Genomic DNA, 20,412 nt, shown 5'->3' on the forward strand with positions numbered 1-20,412 from the left:
CCAGATTGCAGGCCCTTCTCGAGATAGCGTCGCGCCTACGGAGTAGTGTTGGGCTGGCATGGAGATAGTTCGCCTTGGTTTCGACTTCAAGATACAAGATACCTCTACGAGGACCAGAGCGGGCGGTGATCATCGCTCCAGGCGCTCCAGGTCTGTCACAGGGGGAACCCCAGATTCTTTGGTTCGGCGCACGCCCCCCCTGCCCGGGCGGCACACACCCTCGGGAAATCGAACGTGGGGGGCCAGCAAAGCCCACATCCCTCGAGATAACGCTCGCTCGTCCGTCTCATCGTACCATCCCAAAACAGCCTTCGTCTCCGGAACTCGCGCAGTGGGCTGCTGGGGGTTCTCACGAAAGGAATCTGGGGGTGTGTGGTGCAATTCTCACGACTCCAAGGTGCCATCTGGTGGTTTACGTCAGAATTGCTTTTTGGCCGTTCTCCCCAGAGAGTTTTGTTTCCTTACCTACTCCGTAAGCCCTTCATACAGCATCCGGGCGAGGTTGGCCAGGGCCCTGCCTTAGGTACTTAGTAGGTAGCCAGGTCTGCGCAATCAGCTAGGATGAGTAAGTGAGCAAGGAAGCGGGTTTCTCTCCGACTTGATCCGTCGGCCCAAGTCAGTCGTTCTGACACGACAAGGAATGTCCAGAGCCGACTGCGGCCTTGTTTCTCGAGAGGCCCCTTGGTTTGCCAACGAATCTCTATGAGCCGCTCATATTATTAGTCAAATCCCGAGTCATCTACCTTGGCTGTCCCCAGCCATTCCGCACCCAGGGCAATCTCTTCCTTGGCAAGTCTTTTGCTTGCAAGCGCCCGCCTTGAAGAGATGGCGCCATCCGCCAGGAAGAGAGATCCTCTCGCAGCGATCTGCGCCTCTCCGCATTCGAGGCCCGTTCCCCACACCCGTTGGTACCTACTTGTAGGTAATCTCTCCACGCCCGTAGCAGGTACGAAACACAATACCTACACCTGGAACACATGTTCGTCAACCTGCCAGGGGACTGGACTTGGTGGGAGAGAATCCGGCGGGAAAGGAAAGAAGCGACTCCGGACAGGCAACTGAAACTCCCAGCCCAAACCCCAGCGAGCGACCGAAGATGAGCCAGACAGGTGGCCAAGAGAATTGTGCTGTCCTGGGCTCGCCCCGTAAGATTGCCTAGGCTCGGCCTTCTTGGGGCTCAGCCTTGGCCACGGCGATTCTGCTGCGAACTTTTGCCAGCTTCGTCGGTTCATCCGAGCACCGGCATCGGAGCTCGTACCACCGACCCGAGCCGGCGAAGCCCTCTCAACTACAACCCGGTTTCCTTGCGATGGCGCAATTCCGCGTGATATCTTCGAGCTTTATTGCTCTTCTTAACGATCTCCAGCGCCAAGGCAATCCGTGAATAACAGAATCTCCTCTACGTATGGTCCATAACCCCTGCCACAGTGCCTTGGTGAGAGGTTGATGCGAAGACGCCCTCGTCACCGCCCTAACCAAATCAGGATCTGTTTTATGCGCATGGCATAAGGTTGAAGACATTTGTCGATCTTGGGCTATACGCCGCGATGCGCGCACACAACAAATTTATTGACACGTCGTTCTAGGTAATCATTTGAAATGACGACAGTGGTAGAGCGGCGCCAGCGCTTTGAGGGGGGGTCGTAGATCAATGCCTCCCAGCAGGGCTTCAAGATAGATCCCAACGATCGCAGGCGCCCGTGGCCATCGCCTGCTACTCCGTACACATTACCTACACCTCGGTGGCTTGCTCGAGATCCGGGGGCGGGTCTGCCGATACCTAACCATTACCCGCGGGGGACATGCGCGGCAAGCCGTTTCTGTAAAGAAAGGGTCTCCCGTCGTCCGATGGGTACCTAGGTACGCCTTGGAATTGAGTTCCTCTGTAACCTGGGAAATGCCGAAGTTGGAAGGGCTCGAGGAAATGCGTTGCGTGAAGGCGCCACGAGTCAGTAGGTCCCAACACCTGCGGATCTCGGAGCGCGCTGAATCGTGGAGAAAGCTTCCCCCCTTCCCCCCAGCCAGCAGGGATCCAGGCTTCTAGATCCTTTCCCGAAGCGGGCAAATGTTGGCGACGGGCTTGGCTTCCCCGAGGGCCTTCTGGGGGGGGAGCAAAGACAGAACTATTGTCGACGGAGCACCAGGAATATGCCGACGGACCTGGCTGGCATGTTGTTAAAATGAGGCCTTCATGTCAACATCTCGACCGACAATGAGTCCATTGCCCCCGCCGGTGAGGCGATAGACCCAGTTCGGCCAAGGACTTGTAAGAGCAATCCGCTCTCGTCGCAACAATGCTAAGCTCAGAGTCCCCCTTTAGCATGCACGCCCTGGCCACACTGATCCGCCTTGCATGGAGAAAGTCTCCGCAACCCCTGTCTCTTATTCCCAGATAAGACCGGCTATTGTCCTGGAATTCCCGGTTCAGGACGACGACGCAGACCACGCACCTTTAGCCGCGGCTCCACACCCTTGTACGGAGTACTTGTACAAGCATTGAGGAAGGACACTGAGAGCATGACGGCAGTGGATCCGGCACTCACTGCAGCACAGCATGTCGATGTACGCAGTATTGTAGGTACCTAGTTATCGAAAGGACGAGTCCCCAGTCTCCGTGAACCCGACATCGATCCGGCACCTTCTAAAAAAGGCGATGTGACGCATTCTCGCTAGGTACCTTAGGTACCTACCTAGGTAGTAGTAAACGCCCTGCAGGGCATCTCCCGAGTGTACCGCTTTGCTCTATCAGCATCAAACCTTCAATCCCACACATTCTCTGCGTGAGATCTTTCGTCGGCTGCAAATGTTCCACTAATGGGGAGGAGAATGCTACACCGCACTGAACCAAGCACTTTTCGCGCTCAGAGTCTGTGGGCCGGGGAGATACGGGGATTTGGCCGAAGGTACCCAAGCCCGGCAGGGGCGTGGAAGAGTCCGAGGAATTGATAGGACCGAAACTGGGGGATGGGTGGCGACACAGGGGGGGACCCGACAAAAGTGTACCTTGCAGGAGCAGCTGCACGGCGGGCGGCGCACACACAACCCTGCATATCTGCGCACAACCTTTTCCTCTCGGGAGGGTCGTGGGCACCACGCAAGCTGTTCTTTGGTCGAGTGCTCGAGAGATAACTAGCTCCGGAACGATAGTTGGAGTGTCTGTCTGTCTCTCTCCTCCAGGATTCTGGAAGCGGAACCGAGAAGCACCGGAGAAATTACGGGCCAAAACACACTTGCTCTCTGACACGACCCTGAAAGCGGGGAGAGTTGAGCGCTTTTTCCCTCCTGGCTGCTGCTGGAATGCTTTGCTGACGGCCATGCTGTCGGCCACGCCCCGAAGCTGCTTCGTCGGACTGGGTTCCCGGGTTTCCCTTGGCGCTCCTTGCGCCTGAGCAGCAGTCGTAGGTATCCGAACCTGGACGACCCCTCTGGCCATGTGGTCTGACATCTGGTCATTTTGTCGGATGGGGATTGCCTCCGTGCAAGAAGGGCTTCTCTTCTGTCTACGTGGCCACTGCTCTGGTCTGGACCAATCTCCAGACTCTTTTCCCCGGATCAAACTAATCTTGTCCGGCAGCTTGTTTCCGCTTGCTAATCTCTGTGCCCCCCCCGGAACCCGCAACCCGAGATAGAGAAGGGTTATCCGCAACACACACACACACAGCCTTCGCATCGGAAACGAGCAGCCTCCGTGAATTGCGCATTCCTTATCTGAGGAGCTCTCTTTGGGGCGGAATTGTGGTGCTGATAGCCAGGCGAAATAGGTACTCCGTACATGTAGACCCCGTCAATCGAGTCCCCAAAAGGCTCCATACGAGGGATCTGCCCCATCGATAGTTCCTCTCAGGTCTTGTCCAGGGTCTACAGAGCCGCCTCGTCTCGTCTCTGCCCCTGTGTGGAGTTACCTACGGGGGGCCACGGGGGGGGCCTTTCTGCAAGTATCAGGAGAAGTCAATGCCTGCCTTGTCGCGACGCAAAGATGACAGAGAATTGGACCCCGTAACTGCCTTGGCCTGTTCCAACGCTGCATGTGACTAATGACCGCAAAGGAAATGAGACAGAAACTCAGTTACGAGTAGACTGCTTCTTCTTGTTGTTAGTGCGAGACTGCCATTAGAGCGCTTCTCGAGACCATTCTCGAGACGAGGCGTGGTCGTCGTCGTCGTCAGCAAGTCGCTTCGGGATTTGGGGTTAATCTTCCGCCGGCATTTCCACCCACCGAACTCTCCGGAACTACTGTACTTCATGTTGTACTTGGGTAGACCAGGGTGACAGAGCAACCTGCTTCCGTGAGATAAGCCAGAGGCTATGGGCCCTAATGCATCCAGACTGGCCGCTACTGTTCAGGTGTGTTGAGGGTTGCCAATTAGAGCCATGTACAAGTACGGAATAACACACTTGTTGAGAATCTGGGGGAAAGTGCGGGGTTAGATGGTGTTGAGTGTTATCTCGCATCTCTGTCCAGCTGTGATTCGCAAGAGCTGACAAGCTGTCAAAAGGACATATCCCTGCCGTCGGCTCGGCTAGGCCATCGACTAAAATTATCATGATCAGCGGGAGTACGAATGACAAACGGTATTGCCTCATTGTCGAGCTGGTTGATGCGCCGCTGTTGATAAGCACGATCATCAAGGATTGCTTGAGGCGGATCACGGCCCGGTGGCACAGCTTACAAGCGATGTCTGAGCCAATGCTCCCACAGTGTTGGCAGGCGGAAATCGCACCTGCCACGATGTGAGTGTAGAGAGTGTCAGAAGGCGAGATTTCAACTGCCATCCCCTTCATTTTGACTGTCAATATGAACAAATATCGGACACGGGGGAGACATTCGTCCATTTTGCGCTCGCGCTCAAACACTGAAACGCTCACAAGGACTTGCTGTGGTTAGAGCTGTCACGTGCTCACGTGCTGTGACCACACCAAACCAGCGTGATGGATGCTCTTTACGCGTTTTTCCAGTCCAATCTCGGTGCTTGCTATGGCTTCTCACGCACCAATGTGAGCAACAACCATGGACCTCTATCACTCAGTGCATGGCCACGATGTCTCGAGCTTTGATCTGCCATCAACCCGTATGCCGCCTCAAACCACACCGTGAAAGGCCATGCTGACTGATACACATATCTGCCAGATCGCTTGCCTACTGTGTCCGCTGCGCAAGCCATAGAGGAACTGGACGGGAACCCCTCAAGATACATTTCGACGGGGCTCGAAGCCCTTGACAATGTTCTCGCTAATCAGTCGCCTGGATTCGGGGCCCCGGACATGTGCCCTGGCGGCATCCAGAAGGGCCAAGTGACCGAGATTTGGGGACCCCCCGGCGCGGGCAAGAGCATCCTCGGGTGAGCAATTCTGGGCTCTGCTGTGGCAGCGGACCTCACTCACCTGGAGCGTTTAGTGTTCAGATCGCTGCCAACGCGTTGAGACGGGGCGAAGGCGTTATCTGGGTAGGTCTGTCAGAGCACGTCCAAACCGCAATATTGGCCACAGAGCCCTAATGAGCCTAGCAGATGCCTTCCATCCCATGTCTCATGGCCGTCTTTCGGCCCTGAGTCAAGGGTTACCTGGCGATGATGCCGAGCAGCAAACCATGCAGCAGACCTCCTTTGCCCATTTCACCTGTGCGACTCTGCATCACTTCATCGCTTTGCTCTGCCGACCAGCACCAGCATGCGTGCCGCCGGATACGACGTTGATTGTCATAGATAGCCTTTCGGCACTGATCAACCATGCGTTTCCGAGGTTACAGGAGGCGAAAGGTAGTTTCAAGGCGGGTAGTAAAGGTTTGTCCTCGCTGCATATTCCACTTATTGTCTCTTTACTGACCAAGACACAGCTCCCTCGCCAGCCGCTCGGAGACTGCAACTGCTACAATACATCATTGGAGCTCTGCAGAAGCTTTCGGCGGCTCGAAATATAGCAATAGTCATCCTGACCCAGTGCGCCACCAGGATGCAAGCAGAGAGTGGTGCGACATTGATCCCGGCGATTAACGCAGGAGTATGGGAACAAGGCGTGTCGACGCGACTGGTGCTCTTCAGAGACTGGACCCATGATCATGCCACAATTGCAGCTGTACATTGTGTCGGTGTACAGAAACTGGACGGAAAGGCAAACAATGGTGCAATAGGAGCGGTGGTCGCATTCGATATCACCCCAGTAGGTTTCCTCTCTCCATCGCACAGTTGACAGTTCGGCTTACAAGGGCAATCACTAGACCGGACTGAGCGTCAAGCGATACGACGGTAACGAGCAACCTCTGAGGCTAGGTTCGGCTTCAACTTATAAGCGCAAGCTCGGAGACACATCGTTCGAGGTCCCGGATAGTGATGATGAAGACTACGGGTGGCAGCTCGAAGACGATAATTCGATGCCGAGGATGCCACCCCAGTGGCAGGGTAGTGAGGATATCCTGCTTGGCGAACAACCGAGTGACAGCAACGCCTCTGAGCTGAGTGGCGACGATGGTGAGGTGGACGATGCCGCCAATTCTGAGAACCGGTGAAGCACTATATACGACACGACCAAATGTCGCCGCATGGAATTTATTAGTGCCTGCACCTACAGACGGACTGTGACGGCTTAACGCGAGTAGCCCCGTTCATCCTGGCAGTGCTCAGTCACAGAAATCCATGGATTAAGAGACTACGCATCTGCGAGTCGTGGGCCCACTGTTTGGCATCCGGACCTTTTCAGAGGTGTCGGCCAAATGTCGGTTGGAGCTGGTGGCAGAGTCTCCACACCCGTCTTCGGCCAAATCCGGCGCCAGAAACACGCTCACCGAAAGAATCCGGGAAAGACTCGGGAAGCTCACCACGATTAAGATTTTTTCACGGTGAGGCTCTGCTTCCCAGTGGCCAGCCACCTACCCACCCACACGCCTGGGAGGCGGCATAATACCACGGCATTATAACATCGTCTGCCTTCACAAGATGATGTTATGGAGCATCATAGGCGGCCCCAGAGAGGATCTCCGGACGGCATTATTACCCCATAGGTTTTGATCCAATTGACCTAGCCTGCCACCCTCTACGCCCACGCCCTCCTCCAACCTCGGTGGGAACATGTACCTTCTTTGCATGATTGTAGTTCTCAAGCTGATGAAGTAAGCATTCTTCCAGCCCAAGCATGTGAAGCACGCCCCTTTGGCGCTGCCTAGCAAGCTCGACAGTGTCTAGACCTCGCCGTGAATATTGCGTATTGGGCCGAGCCTCGTCCATGGCTAGATGCATCGACCGCAAGTGAAGCCAGAGCAGCAGGCTATCCGGAACACTTTTGAGCTCATTCATTATGCGCGCGAGACATTGACGACTGAACTCTACACACAAGCCTCGGTATCTGTAACCATATCCGTGTTTAAACCATGCCGCGAAGCTCCGGGGCTCATACGGATTACTTGATTACAGCATCACCCTGGTACTTGGTCTAGGTCACACTTCGGTTCTATCTCTTGCTCCACGCTGCACGAAATTGCAGTCGCTTAACGTCCTGGAAAGGTCCACGGGGCTTGTCTGGCCGCACAGCTTAGCGATCAGTACGAGACCCAAGAACCTTGCCCGAAAATGCTTTGCTACCTAACTACATTGCACATGCGATAATTTGGTGTTTCCTGGCCATCTCGTCGTGCAGGTTGCACGGTACCAGTTCAGTCGCAGATGTCCTTCCGTTCGTGCATTGACGACGTCGCAGCCAGACCCTTCGCGACCGGGCGTCGTCATTCTTGACTTTGCCAGCGCACTCGGCTCCGCCCAAGTCGCTTTATCTCAAACACGGCGGGCAGATGAGATGATCTGATATGTGCTGGGGCTCTTTCTACTTAGCAGATGCTGCTGCTCCACGTTCTACCCAAGTAACTGAAGGGTCAGAGGTCAAAAGTACCAAACCAGGTTATCGCTAGCCAGCGAACGTGCTTGGGCGATGACGACACGAGGAAAGAAAAAAGTATGTGTGTTTGTAAGATAAGCCTGTCAGCCACCTTCACCCTTCATCCTTCACCCTTCATGTCTAATTAGTCTCCCATCATTTTCACATGCAGGGCTTTTATGCCATCCATCAAACCGATATCCCCCTGCGCTTGGCGGGTGATCTGTCAAGATAACAACAGCCTTGCCGCTCCAATGAAGTATCGCCGGTCATCTGCCCGCCCCCTACGAAGTGCTGACAAGTCAAACCTAATCAAGTGTCCTGGCAACCATCACGCCCGTGGGTACTGGGAATGAACTGATATGGCTCGGGCGAGTCCCGCACCAAGGTTGCGTTGTACGGCAATTGTTCGCCTGCATATGCAAGCTTCCGCTTCCCCGACCCCCAGACCGGATGCCCAATGCGACCAAAAGGATGGCCATCTCCACATTCGCAAGCCAGAACCTTTTTGGAGTCACCTTTCCGTGGCCGGGGGTGTATATCTAGAGAGGCAGGACAAGCTCCAGCTTTTCCAAGCTTTCGGCCAATTCAGCTCTCAACTTCGACATGTTCTATCTACTCCGTACGGTATCAGCCACCTGGCACGGAAGGAAGCGTAAGACGGTTGAGACGCGGTTTGAGACGGGCCAGCAAGGTGTCATCCCCGTGTCGGTGGCTTTTGCAATTTCAAGGTTGTTAGCCGTGCGCTGGCCCCGCGGCTCTATCGCTCTCTCTCTAGTTATCTGTCGCGCCTGTTTTCCATCTGCCCGCGATCTACGTCGGCTTGGAACGGGGACAAGTGCTCCCCAAGCTCTCCAGAGCTCTGTGAGGCTTCCGCGCGCGCACGTGTGGGGGCCCGCGTTATCTCAACGTCAAGCAGTGTCGCTATGACAAGGAAGGTTACATCATACGTTCTCGAACGCAGATCCTCGGCCTGCAGCCCATCGAACAACGGTCCCAACCCCGAGGTCCGGGCGTCTCCGTGCGGAGGTCCCTTGCATGGCCGATCTTACAACATCGCCTCGGTATCACTGCCGACTCGGCTGTTGTTCCTGAAACCGCTCTCGTCCAGCCTTGTGTTGTTCGGTTGAGACATCCGAGACTTTTGTTATGCGTTCCTTTTTTTTCTAGGGTTGAGATCGTGCATCTTGTTTGATTGTCATTGCATGGAGGATCATTGCGATGAACTTGACATGGTGAACAGTTCGCAGATCCTGGGGTGGTTTCAACCTGTCTGGTCTGAGACACAGGCGAGTGCTCTCTACCAGTCGTTGGAGCACCACCGTCGATAGATCTCCATCTGTTGCGTCAGCCAGGGTCGCAAAGGAGACTGGCACTGCTCTCCCTGAGGGTATCATCTCAATCACATTTGGTTTCAAAGGACACTGGCTCATTCAGGCCTTCCCGCCAATCGAGCATGGAGCACCTAGCTCTTTGCCGACCTCGATCAATGTCGATTGTCCCTAGAACTCTATCAACGACAACATGTTCCACTCAGGCTCAGCCTCAGAGCATGATATGCTGTCTTCAGATGATTCCTGTGAGGGATGGTGTCTGATCAAAGCCACTGCTTCGTGCATTGAGGTCAGTCGGCGCAAAGACGGATTACTTGCTGCGGAACGGAGTGTCAGCAGGTGTTGTAGGTATCCGGCATGTCTTCTTTCTCCCTTTCGTCAGTCAGGGCAGGCTGCAATTGAATCTGAGCGTTGGAGGCGAGTGTACCGACTACTCCTAAATGCCCTCGGTTCATATCGTCGTTCATTACGAAGCAGTGTCCTTGTTGAGTCTCTGTTAACACCGGTGAAGCCACTGATGAGAGCTTGGTTTATGCTATTGGAGGAAGTTTTCCTGACCAACTGGTCTGTCAGTCCTAGACGACGTTCCAAAGCGACAGAGACCTATATCCAGGCTCAAGTCAATATCATCCATTGACGCTGATCCAGTGCACTACGTATTCCTTCCTGGGAAAAGCCAGACTCATTGGCAAATATTTGCTTGCAATGCAGATTTGGGGCCATATTGTGTTCGATGGAAGCGCCGTCGATACGATGTCTCTCATGCCAAAACCAAGGATTCGCACAAGCTATCCTCAGCGAACTCCTGTCTTCTGTCTGATGCTTTCTGCGGAACTAAGACGAGTGACGACACAGAACCAAAGGACCCTGATACTTGCACAGAGACCCCAAACATTCAATGCTTCTGCAAGGGGTTCGAAGCAAACTCGATCAAAGTAGCGAGGCAAAGTGGGCTACTTTGAAGTGCTTGCTGCAGGCCCTTCATCACGATTTGCACAGCGTTTTCGATGTTGCCAACGCTGTCCAGAGTACGAAGCTGCAACTCCTTGACACAGGTTAGGTCAATACAACCGACATACGATCAAGCGAGTAGAAGACAGTAACACTCGTCTGCCAGCTGGGACTAGAACCCGCTCCCATCAGAAGGACTGCCACTGAGGAGTTGAACACATTTCTGACATGGTTTTCCATTGAGTAGCCGGAGCTTCTTCGCACCCCTCTAGGAGCCGTTATCATTGACATTTGCCATTACAAGATGATAACACAGTCGAATGAATAAAGCATAGGTCAATGCTCGCACTGAGCAAGACATAGACGAGCTGTCGTCCATTCTCCCCCACGCGAAGATAAGAGTTCAAAGCTATCAATTTTGCCACCTTTCAAAGCTGCTCGGAGACTCCGTCGTGCAAATTGAGGTTTAAGAGCTAGGGAGGTCCGCACAAGGTGATTGGTGCAGCCAAGGTCAGGCGCACGGCGCACACCGCGCGAGCGGACTCTCCGCACCAACAGACTATCATGCACACTACCTTAGGTGGTGGCACACCAAAGGCCTGTTGGAAGGGAGGTTCATACGCAGATTGTCCCACTACCTCAGATCGATGGACTCGATGGATGGGGGGCGTACTTCTGTGACCAGCGCGTCGACTAATGCGACCATCGTTTGGCGGGGTTGTCACAGGAGCTCGACAGGCAAGCTCAAGATCGATGACACCCACTGGCAGCGCTGGCTTCGATTACCGTTTCTGGGGTGCGCTGCAGCTACTGTGAAGGCAGAACAAACAAGCCTAAGGGCAAAGCGAACAACACTTGAGGTTGGGGTCATTCACTTGGCTTGGTATGAATCGGGCAGCTCCTTCAAGTCTGGCCATCTGAGCAGTCCAAGGCAGCAATAACGAGATCAACAAGGCATCTCATTCTTGTAAGATTGCTACTCTCTGGCTAAACAGCCTGCATTCATCGAATTCCACTCCATGCATCTAGAAGCCGCTACAGCCAATGGCCGGTGATATCACCGCTCAATTTGCCGGCGCTACGGTGCTTCTCCGGGATGGCCGCCAGATCTAAGAGCTGCATCTCGCCCCATTCCGAGCCAAAGATGTATGCACGCCACGAAGCTTCGATAGATGGAGAGCACCATCCCATCCCAAGTGCCGGGCAAGGCGAGAAGCTTAACGCAGCTGTGCGGCAGGCTAAGGCTAAGGCAGCTGAGGCTGCAACCCCAATCCACCGCCTCCTCCCTCCTCTACCCATTCGAGAAGCAAAATTCATGGTGCTTTTGCTCCGGCGTGCGCGCCTCAAGGGCTGCTGCGAGCGCCCACGAGACGCGAGCAAGCGTTGGAGTTCTGGACATCCCGCGTCCTTTGCCCCATCTCCGCACTACCCCAGGCGGGCCAGCCCTTCTTAGTCTGGCTGCTGGCTGACTGGCTGCACTAGGCATGGCATCTATGAAGGAGTACCGTAGTGCGTGATGAAGTCGATGCAGGCACGTTTGATGTCGGAGTTGAGTCTCTCAACGCGGGACTCTTGAATCGGCGCTACCAACACGGTTTGTGCTAATCCTTCGCAAGATGGCATACTCGGAGGAGAGGGGTGTGAAGCATCACCTGGATGTCGTATATAAGGAAGATGCCTCTCTCTTTCCTTGGTGGCTTGGGAGTCTGCATCCATTGGCAACGACCAGAAAGCCTCAACATTATTATCCATCTCTCTATCCAGTCTTGACATAGACTTGGATTAAATTGCCTCCTCTCTTTCCTCGAGCTGCTTCTTCGCTGCCCTCCAGGACATCACCCAATATGTTTGGCAGAGACGAGGAGCCGCTCCCGTCGGAGGTCGCCCGCCAAAGACGGCCTTCCAATACGGAGGCGATGCAGAACGTCCACCGGCAGTCGGTCTCTAACAAGGGTCTCACTGGGGCCTCCGCCCTGACGGTGAGGCAGAGTATTCTGCCCATCACCCTGGTCACCGTCTTGTTCTTCCTCTGGGGTTTCGCTGTAAGTAATCCGAGAGTGTTGGGCCTATGACGGGTCTGCACAGATAGACAAAGGCTAACAATCACTTCCGCTGTCCAGTATGGCCTCCTCGACGTACTGAACGCCAAGTTCCAAACGGCCCTGAACATCACCGCCGCCAAGGCTGGTGGCCTTCAAGGAGCTTACTTCGGCGCCTACTTCATCGGTCCTCTGACATACTCTGGCTGGATCGTGCGCAGGTTTGGATATCGCTGGACATTCATCACTGGCCTTTGCGTATGTCGTCTTGTTTCCCCTGAATACGGGTATGTTGAGGTAAAGCTGACGATCTTGGAACAGATCTATGGCGTGGGTGCCCTCATGTTCTGGCCCAGTGCGGTTTACCGAAGCTTCCCTGGATTCTGCTGCAGTCTGTTCATCGTGGGCTCCGGGCTGTCGACGCTCGAGACGAGTGCGAACCCGTTCATCGCGACCTGCGGTCCTCCGCGCCTGTCCGAGTTCCGTCTCGAGCTGTCTCAGAGCTTCCAGGCTATCGGCTCCGTCATGGCGCCCCTCCTGGCCAGCCGCGTGTTCTTCTCGGAGACGACGCCCAACGACCTCTCCAAGGTGCAGTGGACGTACCTGGGCATCGCCGCCTTCGTCTTCCTCCTCGCGGTCGTCTTCTACTTCTCGCCGATCCCCGAGGTCACCGACGCCGACATGGAGCTGCAGGCGGAGCAGAGCGCGGGGCTGACGGGCTACCAGGACCGGCCCATGCGCAAGCAGTACAAGCTGTTCTTTGGCGTCGCCGCGCAGTTCTGCTACGTCGGCGCCCAGGTCGGCGTCGCGGCCAACTTTATCAACTACGCCATCGAGTCCGCCGGGATCAGCGCGGCCGCGGCCAGCGATCGCTACGCTATCGGGTATGTTTTCCAAAAAGAAAAAAAATCATCAGTGTCACTCGTTGTGTGTGTCGTGTGAATACCCGAAAGCTAACATGCAACTTAATATAGACAAGGGCTGTTCGCGATCGGCCGTTTCGCGGCGGCGGGCCTGATGATGTACGTCAAGCCGCGGCTGATCCTCATGGCCTTCATGACGGCCATCATGGTCTTCATCGCGCTGGCGATCGCGATCCACGGGGAGGCGGGCGTGGCGATGCTGAGCCTGGTGCTCTTCTTCGAGTCGTGCATCTTCCCGACCATCTTCACGCTGTCGATCCGCGGGCTCGGGCGGCACACGAAGCGCGGCAGCTCGTGGATCGTGGCGGCCGTCAGCGGCGGCGCGCTGTTCCCGAGCCTGACGGGCCTGCTGGCCGACAGCAGGGGGTACCACGTCGGCATGGCGGTGCCGCTGTGCGGCTTCTTCGTCGCGTTCGCGTACCCGGTCTTCCTCAACACGTACTACCGCCGCGAGCTCGACGGGTTCCGCGAGACCAAGATCGGGTACCACGACGAGCACGGCGTCGTGGGCGACCCGGAGAGGGACGTCCGGCGGTCCAGCCTGGGGGTCAAGGGGGAGGCCGGGGGTCCTGTCAAGTTCAACACGGAGCATTTGGAGGTGTAAGTCATGTCAGTGGGGGAGGTGAGGTTGACGAGCGGGAGTTACTACCCGGGAGCGAGCTCTGGAGTTCTCTTAGGTATGTGCATTATATCATTGTATAGACTTCTGATAGATATTTATTCATAACGTATATGAAATCATATTGATCACTTCAGTTACATACACAATGAGATAAACAAGAGTTGTTTGATGATGTTGATGTTGATGATAGTAGGAAACCAACTTGCGGGGTGACAAGTGAAATTAACATTTGGATTGCTCAACTAGCGATAGAGCACGAGTCGAGGGCAGAACTGCATAATCTTGAAAGGACAAAACATGGATAGATTGTCCGTAAGTTAGCTTGAAGGGCCAATCTGTCTGAAACGACGAGACCACCCAGCATAATGAACTATTTAACTTTATCGTCCTCATCTCCCCTTCGCAAAGACCGGTGTAAGCTGACAAAGAGCCTCTCTGACATAAGGCTCTCCACACCCTTCCCGCTGGCTTTGACAGGCGGCCAAGCGTGGGTTTTGTCTCTGGTGGTGAGACAGACTCCGAGGCAAGATGGCATGGATGATCTCTGCCACGATTCGGGAGTGTGGCTCCCAAACTTGGGGCAGCCTCCACTGTACTGCTCATCCTAACCAGACTTGGCGCCGTGAACGAATCCTTTTGCAGCAAAGTGTATCCTTCTGATGGGGGTCGGACAGGCGATATCACTGGTCCGCAGGCAGTGGCGGCCCATAGTTTGGATGCAGGAACAGATTTCTCGACAAGGGTCCCATTCGACTAGGATCGCTGGCTTTCCTTCTTCGCTCAATCTCTTTTTCTTCAACTCTCCAGTCGAGCCAGTGCCTCCTCTCCTTTTCCCACACTCTCTCGATCCCTGTCTAGTCTGGCCCATGCCAGTCCAGTCTTGTTGCCAAGATGTTGCCAAGATGTGGAAATCGATCCTAGTCCGGAGGCGAGATCCCACGCATCGTGTGCCACTCGAGGCCGCCGCTTGGATTGCCGGCAACCAACACAGCAACACCACGACCTTCAAGCCTCCCAATCATCATCGCCCACGAGGCGGCACAGGTCAAGTTTGGATGCGGCGGTGATGCCTGAAAAAAGAACCAGCCTCAGTCAGATGGCCCAAGATGGGATATGAGTAAACACCTGCCAAGGACAAAGTGTGTCTGGTCGGGTGTGCTGTGCCCTTCACCCACCCCAATCTATATCCATCGATGGCTGGTCATCTGCCGTCTAGCCGCCATTCTGCCCCGTTTGGCCTGCCAATTTGCCTCATTTCGCTTTCCCAAATTGATTTCTTGTCGCTCTGCTGTGCCTGTTTCCCCTTATCTGACCTCCTCGGTGTCATGCTGCTGCCCTCTGTTTGCCTTGCACGGACGGACGGCTTGCTGCGCGTTGTTTTGGAGGATGCTAGATATTTCTGCGAGACACCTGGAAAAGAAGTGCGCAGCGGATATGTGCGTCATTCTCCATCCAACCACTTGCCGTTTCCGATCGATCGTCCTCAGCATCACGGCATGCCCCTGATGTTGCGTGCCGTCCTCGTGTACGCCGCGCGGGACGGGCAGCCACCTTGATTGCCTGTCGTCCACCACCAAGACTCAAGTGGTAGCACGGCTGGATGCCGATACGAAAGCAGCGATCTGATCCTCACGGACGTTGGACAGCTGGGTGCTCACTACGGAGTAGGTACTACTCGGTACGGCGTTGCTGGCACCGGATGGAGACACTGCTGCGACCAAGCAATCACAAATTTCACCTTGGACCGGGGACCCGGCCATGGCGATCAGCATTTGACTGGCTCGACTGGCTCGAGTGGCCACGGGGCATGGGAGCCCAGACCCTTTGGTGTTTGGCTGTTCTCTGTTCTCTGGTTTTCCCTGGCCCGTTGCTGGTGCAGAACCGGCCGGGGGTGGCTGTCCAACGGGCCCCAAAAGGCGCTCTTTTTTTGAGTGCTTGCGTTGCGCCGGCCCTGGTCGACCTCGCCGGGGACCCCTGTCGCCTTGTCACTCTCCCATGCGGTGGCAGCCCGGAGGTACTTGTACTTGTACTTGCAGGGGTCTTGGTAAATTCGCACTTGTTGGTGAAATTAAGGAGAGGTCGAGAGACGAAAAGGCCGTGGCACTGACCCTGTGCGGCGTACCTTGGCTGCCACTTGACTAGTCGAGGTACTTGGCGCTGCTCCTCCATCTCCCAACTCACTCCACTCCCGCTCCACCCTCTCTCTCTTCTGCCCTCCTCCTCCTCGTCCTGCGCTCTCTGCCGCCTCGCCATATTTATCTTGCAAAGCGCCCGCAGTGACTGCGAAGCAGCACCTCCGCCTGCGAATTCCCTCTCCTGCCACTCTTTCCCCGTCGCCGTGCAAATTCAATCGTTTGTTTTGTTTCGACGACATCACGCTCCTTAACCCAAGAGTCCCCAACACTCGATCACGTTCGTTTCGACAACTGTTTTCGCGATTTAGTCCTTTTACGCACCACAACAACACAACCCAACAACCCGACCCGCCTGACCGCTCGCGCTCTGTGACCGCCGCTCGTCCTTTCAGATCACCCTCAGATTTCGACCTGCGATACACAGACCCATCCAGCATCGACAAGATGATGTTCAAGTCCGTCGCCGCCGTGGCCTTCCTGGCCGTCGCCTCCCATGCGCTCGCCGACGAGGCCGCCACCTTCAAGATGTCGGCTCGCGAGCTGTTCGGCATGGGTCGTCGCCAGACCGACACTGGCTACACCCCGACCGACACCTTCTGCGGCATGGGCGCCACTTGCGCCGAGGCCTGCGGTGCCGGTTTCGAGATGTGCGCGTCCAACGACAACTCGATCCACTGCTTCAACGCCCAGGCGAAGCAGATTTGCTGCCCTGATGGCAGTGGCAGTGAGTTTTCCTCTTAGACCCTGATGGTCCTGTTCTTCCTCGCTGACGCTTCTGACCTTGCAAAGACTCGTGCGATGCCGGCTACTTCTGCGCCGGTACTGTCGCCAACGGCGCCACCATCTGCTGTCTCAATGGCCAGTCGCTGGATGAGTGTGCCAAGTCTCACAACGTCACCGGCGCCCTGACCTCCCAGGTCCCCAAGCCTACCACTACCACCACCATCTCGTCCAGCTCGTCGACTTCCTCGTCGAGCATCCTTTCCAACACCACCACGTCGTACAGCGTCGCCCACAACTCGACGTCTGCCTACTCCACCGGTGCCTACACCACCTGCACCTCGACCCTGGAGCCCGTCCAGACCTACCCTGCCGCCAACACCACCACCAAGGTTGCGCCGACCAGCACCCCGACCCCGACCGTGGTCCCCGTCAGCGCCGGTGCCCTGGCCGGCCCTGCCGGTGCTCTGGTTGCTTTCGCAGCTGTCGCCTTCGCAGCCCTGTTGTAAACCTCATAACGCACTTGAGGTGTTGGACGAGGAACATGCTCCTCGAACCAGCCAGCACCGCTTCCTGCAATGAGTTACGATCTACGAACGGCGATTCAATTTCATTCTGCGAAAATGCATTGCGCGACTACCCCTCCACCCACCCTCACCTCCTCTTTTTTTTTTGTGCTTTGTCGGATGTTATTACGGCTCATCATGTTTTCAGTGGAACTACCATGCAGCGCGCAGCATTTACGGACCTTGATGGCAAGGAGTTTGGTGGATTTTACGACTTTTGGCGTGTGTGTTTGGTACGGAAGGCTTTCATATCACAGGCTTTGCGTCGTTGATCGCGACGAGTTGAGCATTCTACCCCCCCTTTTTACTTTCTAATTCTTCTACAAAATTACCGGCGAGGCATGCCTCCAACCGGCTTTCTAGTTGCTAATCTTCGCCCTGGACAAATAATAACATCAAACATTGCACACCCTTGACCTGGCTCCTTTTGAAGATCCTGTCGTGCTGGACCCGTTCTCGAACGTTCGATATGGCTAGTCTTCGGAGATGAGATCGCCATGGACGAACAAAAGCTGTCCTGCTTGCTTGTTTGTGTGTGTGGGCTGGTGCTCCGGTTTTTTCATTGCTTAAACTGCGGTGCTTCCTGCAGGTACCCGAGTCGTTTCTCTGTCAGTTGGGGACCAAACTGTTCCCGCTCATTGGGCAGCGCCGGGCCGATCATCTACAAGGAGGTACCAATGACGCCGAAAATGGGACAGAGGGCGCTAGACGGCGGTTGTCTCGAAAGCTTCACCACATGGCGGACGGCGCGCGGCGCGGCGCCGGCTTAGCGTCCCCTTTTCCAGAGTTGGTCTCCGGCCCGGACATTCCAGACTATTTGTTCGCTTCCCAGGCGAGGAATGAACTCGGCGCGGTTTTTTTTTTTTTTTTTTTTTTTTTTTGGTGTCTTTTAATCACCGACTTTTGCTTCCTGTAGCGGTGATAGACGCCGGCTGCAGGTACTTGTATTGACATGCCCGGAATACGGTCTGGGTCTGGCAGATATATCATAGTGTGTGGTCCTGGTCTCACGGACAACAGGAAATTGTTTTTGTTAGGAACATGGCCTTCATCGAAGGAGTCCTCTTCTCCTTTTCGCTCTCTCTCGGTGTACCTAAGTGTGCTCCCCCTCCATGTCCATGCAAGGGGGATTTCCCGAGAGCATGCCCTCACCGCCGCCACCTTGAGGAATGTGCAGGCGAGTCGTCCAGAATGCCGTCAAAGTTCACCTCCCCACGTCGTTGCCTGGGCGGGAGATCTGCCCAGCCAGCGATCTCCCGCAGACTCCAAACGCCCAACGCTAATCGGGTCGGGTGATCCGTCGCGTGCGCGCACCGCAGACAGCTCGAAAAAATGAGCATGTGGTCTGTCTGATTGATGCCAGGGAGAACGGGGCGTGCGAGAGGGCTTTGTGAGTTTTTGGTGTCTGGAACACCGCGTTCTCTCGTTGTGCGCGTGTTGATCTGGGTTGCTTTCCTCCCCCTTGCTTCGCAAATCGAGTTTTCTCCGGGAGAGAGTTCTGTCTGGAATGGCGGGAATGCCCAATCCTCACAGCTACGAGCAAGGAAGCAGATGCTGCCTTTCCCTTGGAAGGCGGGTTATAGCCTGGCTCCAGGGACCCTGCCTACGTACCTAGCTAGGTAGCTGACGGTAATTTTGGGTTCTTGGAATCAATCGATAGGGTGAGGTGACCTGAGGTAGGGGCAATCTTTGTTTCGAGCTCTTCGTTCCGCGAGGCTGCCGAAGTTTCGGGATGTCGATCATCAACGACATGCGCTCACCACCGGAGACACCACCATGCACATCCGGGCAGTGAAAGCCAGATCGCCAGCAAATAGATTTTATTAAGCAGGAAATCCCGCCGTCATTCTTTCTCGAGGCATCTTTCTATCATTTGCGATGGATCGCAGCCTCTCACGCACCTTTACAATCAACAATGACGCTCACGGATGACCCATTATCACCATGCCTAACTTTTGGACTTTTTGGCTGTTTACATCATGTCCGCCTCTGATGATCCTCCTGGCCATCTACGCCGTAGTCCATCTGACCGGCACGGGCACGCCGGCTCCCTTATCATCAGTGGCGGCACCTTACCTGCAATCCGGAGCGAGAGCATCTGAGGGAGAGTTGGAAAGCCAGGGGAAGGCTGGGTCCTTCAGGGATGACTGTATGACCAATCCTTGTTGAGAAGGGACAAAATAGATCAGATATGCTGAGAAGATTTGACTTCAGTCACAGCCGCGATACAAGGCACGCATCCCGCGTGGGAGATCCGCCCCTCGGCCGGGAAGGGGCTGGGCGTCTTCGCCACGACGTTCATCCGCAAGGGGTCGCGCGTACTGGAAGAAGAGCCGCTGTTCAGCATCACCCCGCCAGACAGCAGCAGCAGGAGCAACAACAGCTCCTCCCTCTTCCGGGACGACCCGCAGCTCGTCTTCGAGGAGATGGTCCGGCTCGCGGACGCCGCGGTGGGGCGCCTGGCCGACGGGCAGCGGCGCGACTTCCACGCCTGCCACGAGCACCGGTTCCCCGGGGAGCCGGCCCGGGGCCGCAACCTGTACATCCTGCGCAGCAACGCGTACACGGTCCGCGGCGCGGACTGGGGCATGTTCCCCCGGATGGCGCGCATCAACCACTCGTGCCGGCCCAACGCCGTCAGCGTCTGGACGGTGACGACTACTGCCCCGGAGCGCGATGGCGGCGGCGGCGGCGGCGGCGGCGGGAGGGACGGGGACGGGGACGGAGATACGGGTAGGCAGAGGCGGAGGGGGAGGGGGAGGAACGTCGTGTGGGCGGCGCGGGACATCGAGGAGGGGGAGGAGGTGCTGGTGAGCTACGTGCCGCTCCTCCAGGGCAGGGCGGCGCGGCGGCGGCGGCTGGAGCAGTACGGGTTCCGCTGCGGCTGCGGGGCGTGCCGGGAGGAGGGCGATGCGGCGGACTACCGGCGGGAGCGGATGGGCCGGCTACTAGGCGATTTAGAAAGGGCAGCAAAGGAGGAGGGCGGAACCCTGGATCCGAGCACGCCAAGAGACAAGGCCGAGGGTTTGTTGGATGACGCTATGGAGCTGATACAGTTGCTGGAGGAGGCAGACATGGTGGGTTACTTTGCGCGGGCGTATAGCCTTGCCGCCCGGTTTGCGCTGAGGTTAGGGCAGACGGAGCGGGCACGGGAGTGGGCGATGAAAGAGCTTGCGATCCATCAGTGTGCGGACAGAGAGTCGGACAAGTCTATCTCAACGCAGCGGTTTTTGAAAGGCTTGGACGATCGGTATGCTTCGCC

The 20,412-nt window shown here is 56.0% G+C and overlaps 4 protein-coding genes across 4 annotated transcripts; 3 read left to right on the forward strand and 1 right to left on the reverse strand.

The window, feature by feature from the left end:
* Positions 1 to 5,008: 5,008 nt before the first annotated feature.
* Positions 5,009 to 6,502, forward strand: E0L32_007265 (uncharacterized protein; the record flags this gene model as incomplete). Its single annotated transcript, XM_031141990.1, has 6 exons — positions 5,009 to 5,069; positions 5,129 to 5,339; positions 5,396 to 5,448; positions 5,505 to 5,780; positions 5,834 to 6,156; positions 6,215 to 6,502. The coding sequence occupies 6 exons, from the start codon at positions 5,009 to 5,011 to the stop codon at positions 6,500 to 6,502; spliced, it is 1,212 nt and encodes a 403-aa protein (XP_030993673.1).
* Positions 6,503 to 11,989: 5,487 nt separating this feature from the next.
* E0L32_007266 (uncharacterized protein) lies at positions 11,990 to 13,711 on the forward strand (the record flags this gene model as incomplete). The annotated part of the gene is made up of 4 exons (XM_031141991.1): positions 11,990 to 12,187; positions 12,266 to 12,442; positions 12,506 to 13,068; positions 13,159 to 13,711. 4 exons carry the CDS (start codon positions 11,990 to 11,992, stop codon positions 13,709 to 13,711), a joined length of 1,491 nt encoding a protein of 496 aa, XP_030993674.1.
* Positions 13,712 to 16,308: 2,597 nt separating this feature from the next.
* E0L32_007267 (uncharacterized protein) lies at positions 16,309 to 17,093 on the forward strand (the record flags this gene model as incomplete). The annotated part of the gene is made up of 2 exons (XM_031141992.1): positions 16,309 to 16,588; positions 16,654 to 17,093. 2 exons carry the CDS (start codon positions 16,309 to 16,311, stop codon positions 17,091 to 17,093), a joined length of 720 nt encoding a protein of 239 aa, XP_030993675.1.
* A 2,267-nt stretch (positions 17,094 to 19,360) lies between these two features.
* E0L32_007268 (uncharacterized protein) lies at positions 19,361 to 20,226 on the reverse strand (the record flags this gene model as incomplete). The annotated part of the gene is made up of 2 exons (XM_031141993.1): positions 19,361 to 20,095; positions 20,140 to 20,226. 2 exons carry the CDS (start codon positions 20,224 to 20,226, stop codon positions 19,361 to 19,363), a joined length of 822 nt encoding a protein of 273 aa, XP_030993676.1.
* Positions 20,227 to 20,412: the final 186 nt, after the last annotated feature.

Source organism: Thyridium curvatum (assembly GCF_004353045.1).
Source record: "Thyridium curvatum strain D216 chromosome Unknown NODE_44_length_342116_cov_83.455874, whole genome shotgun sequence".
NCBI lineage: Eukaryota > Fungi > Ascomycota > Sordariomycetes > Thyridiales > Thyridiaceae > Thyridium > Thyridium curvatum.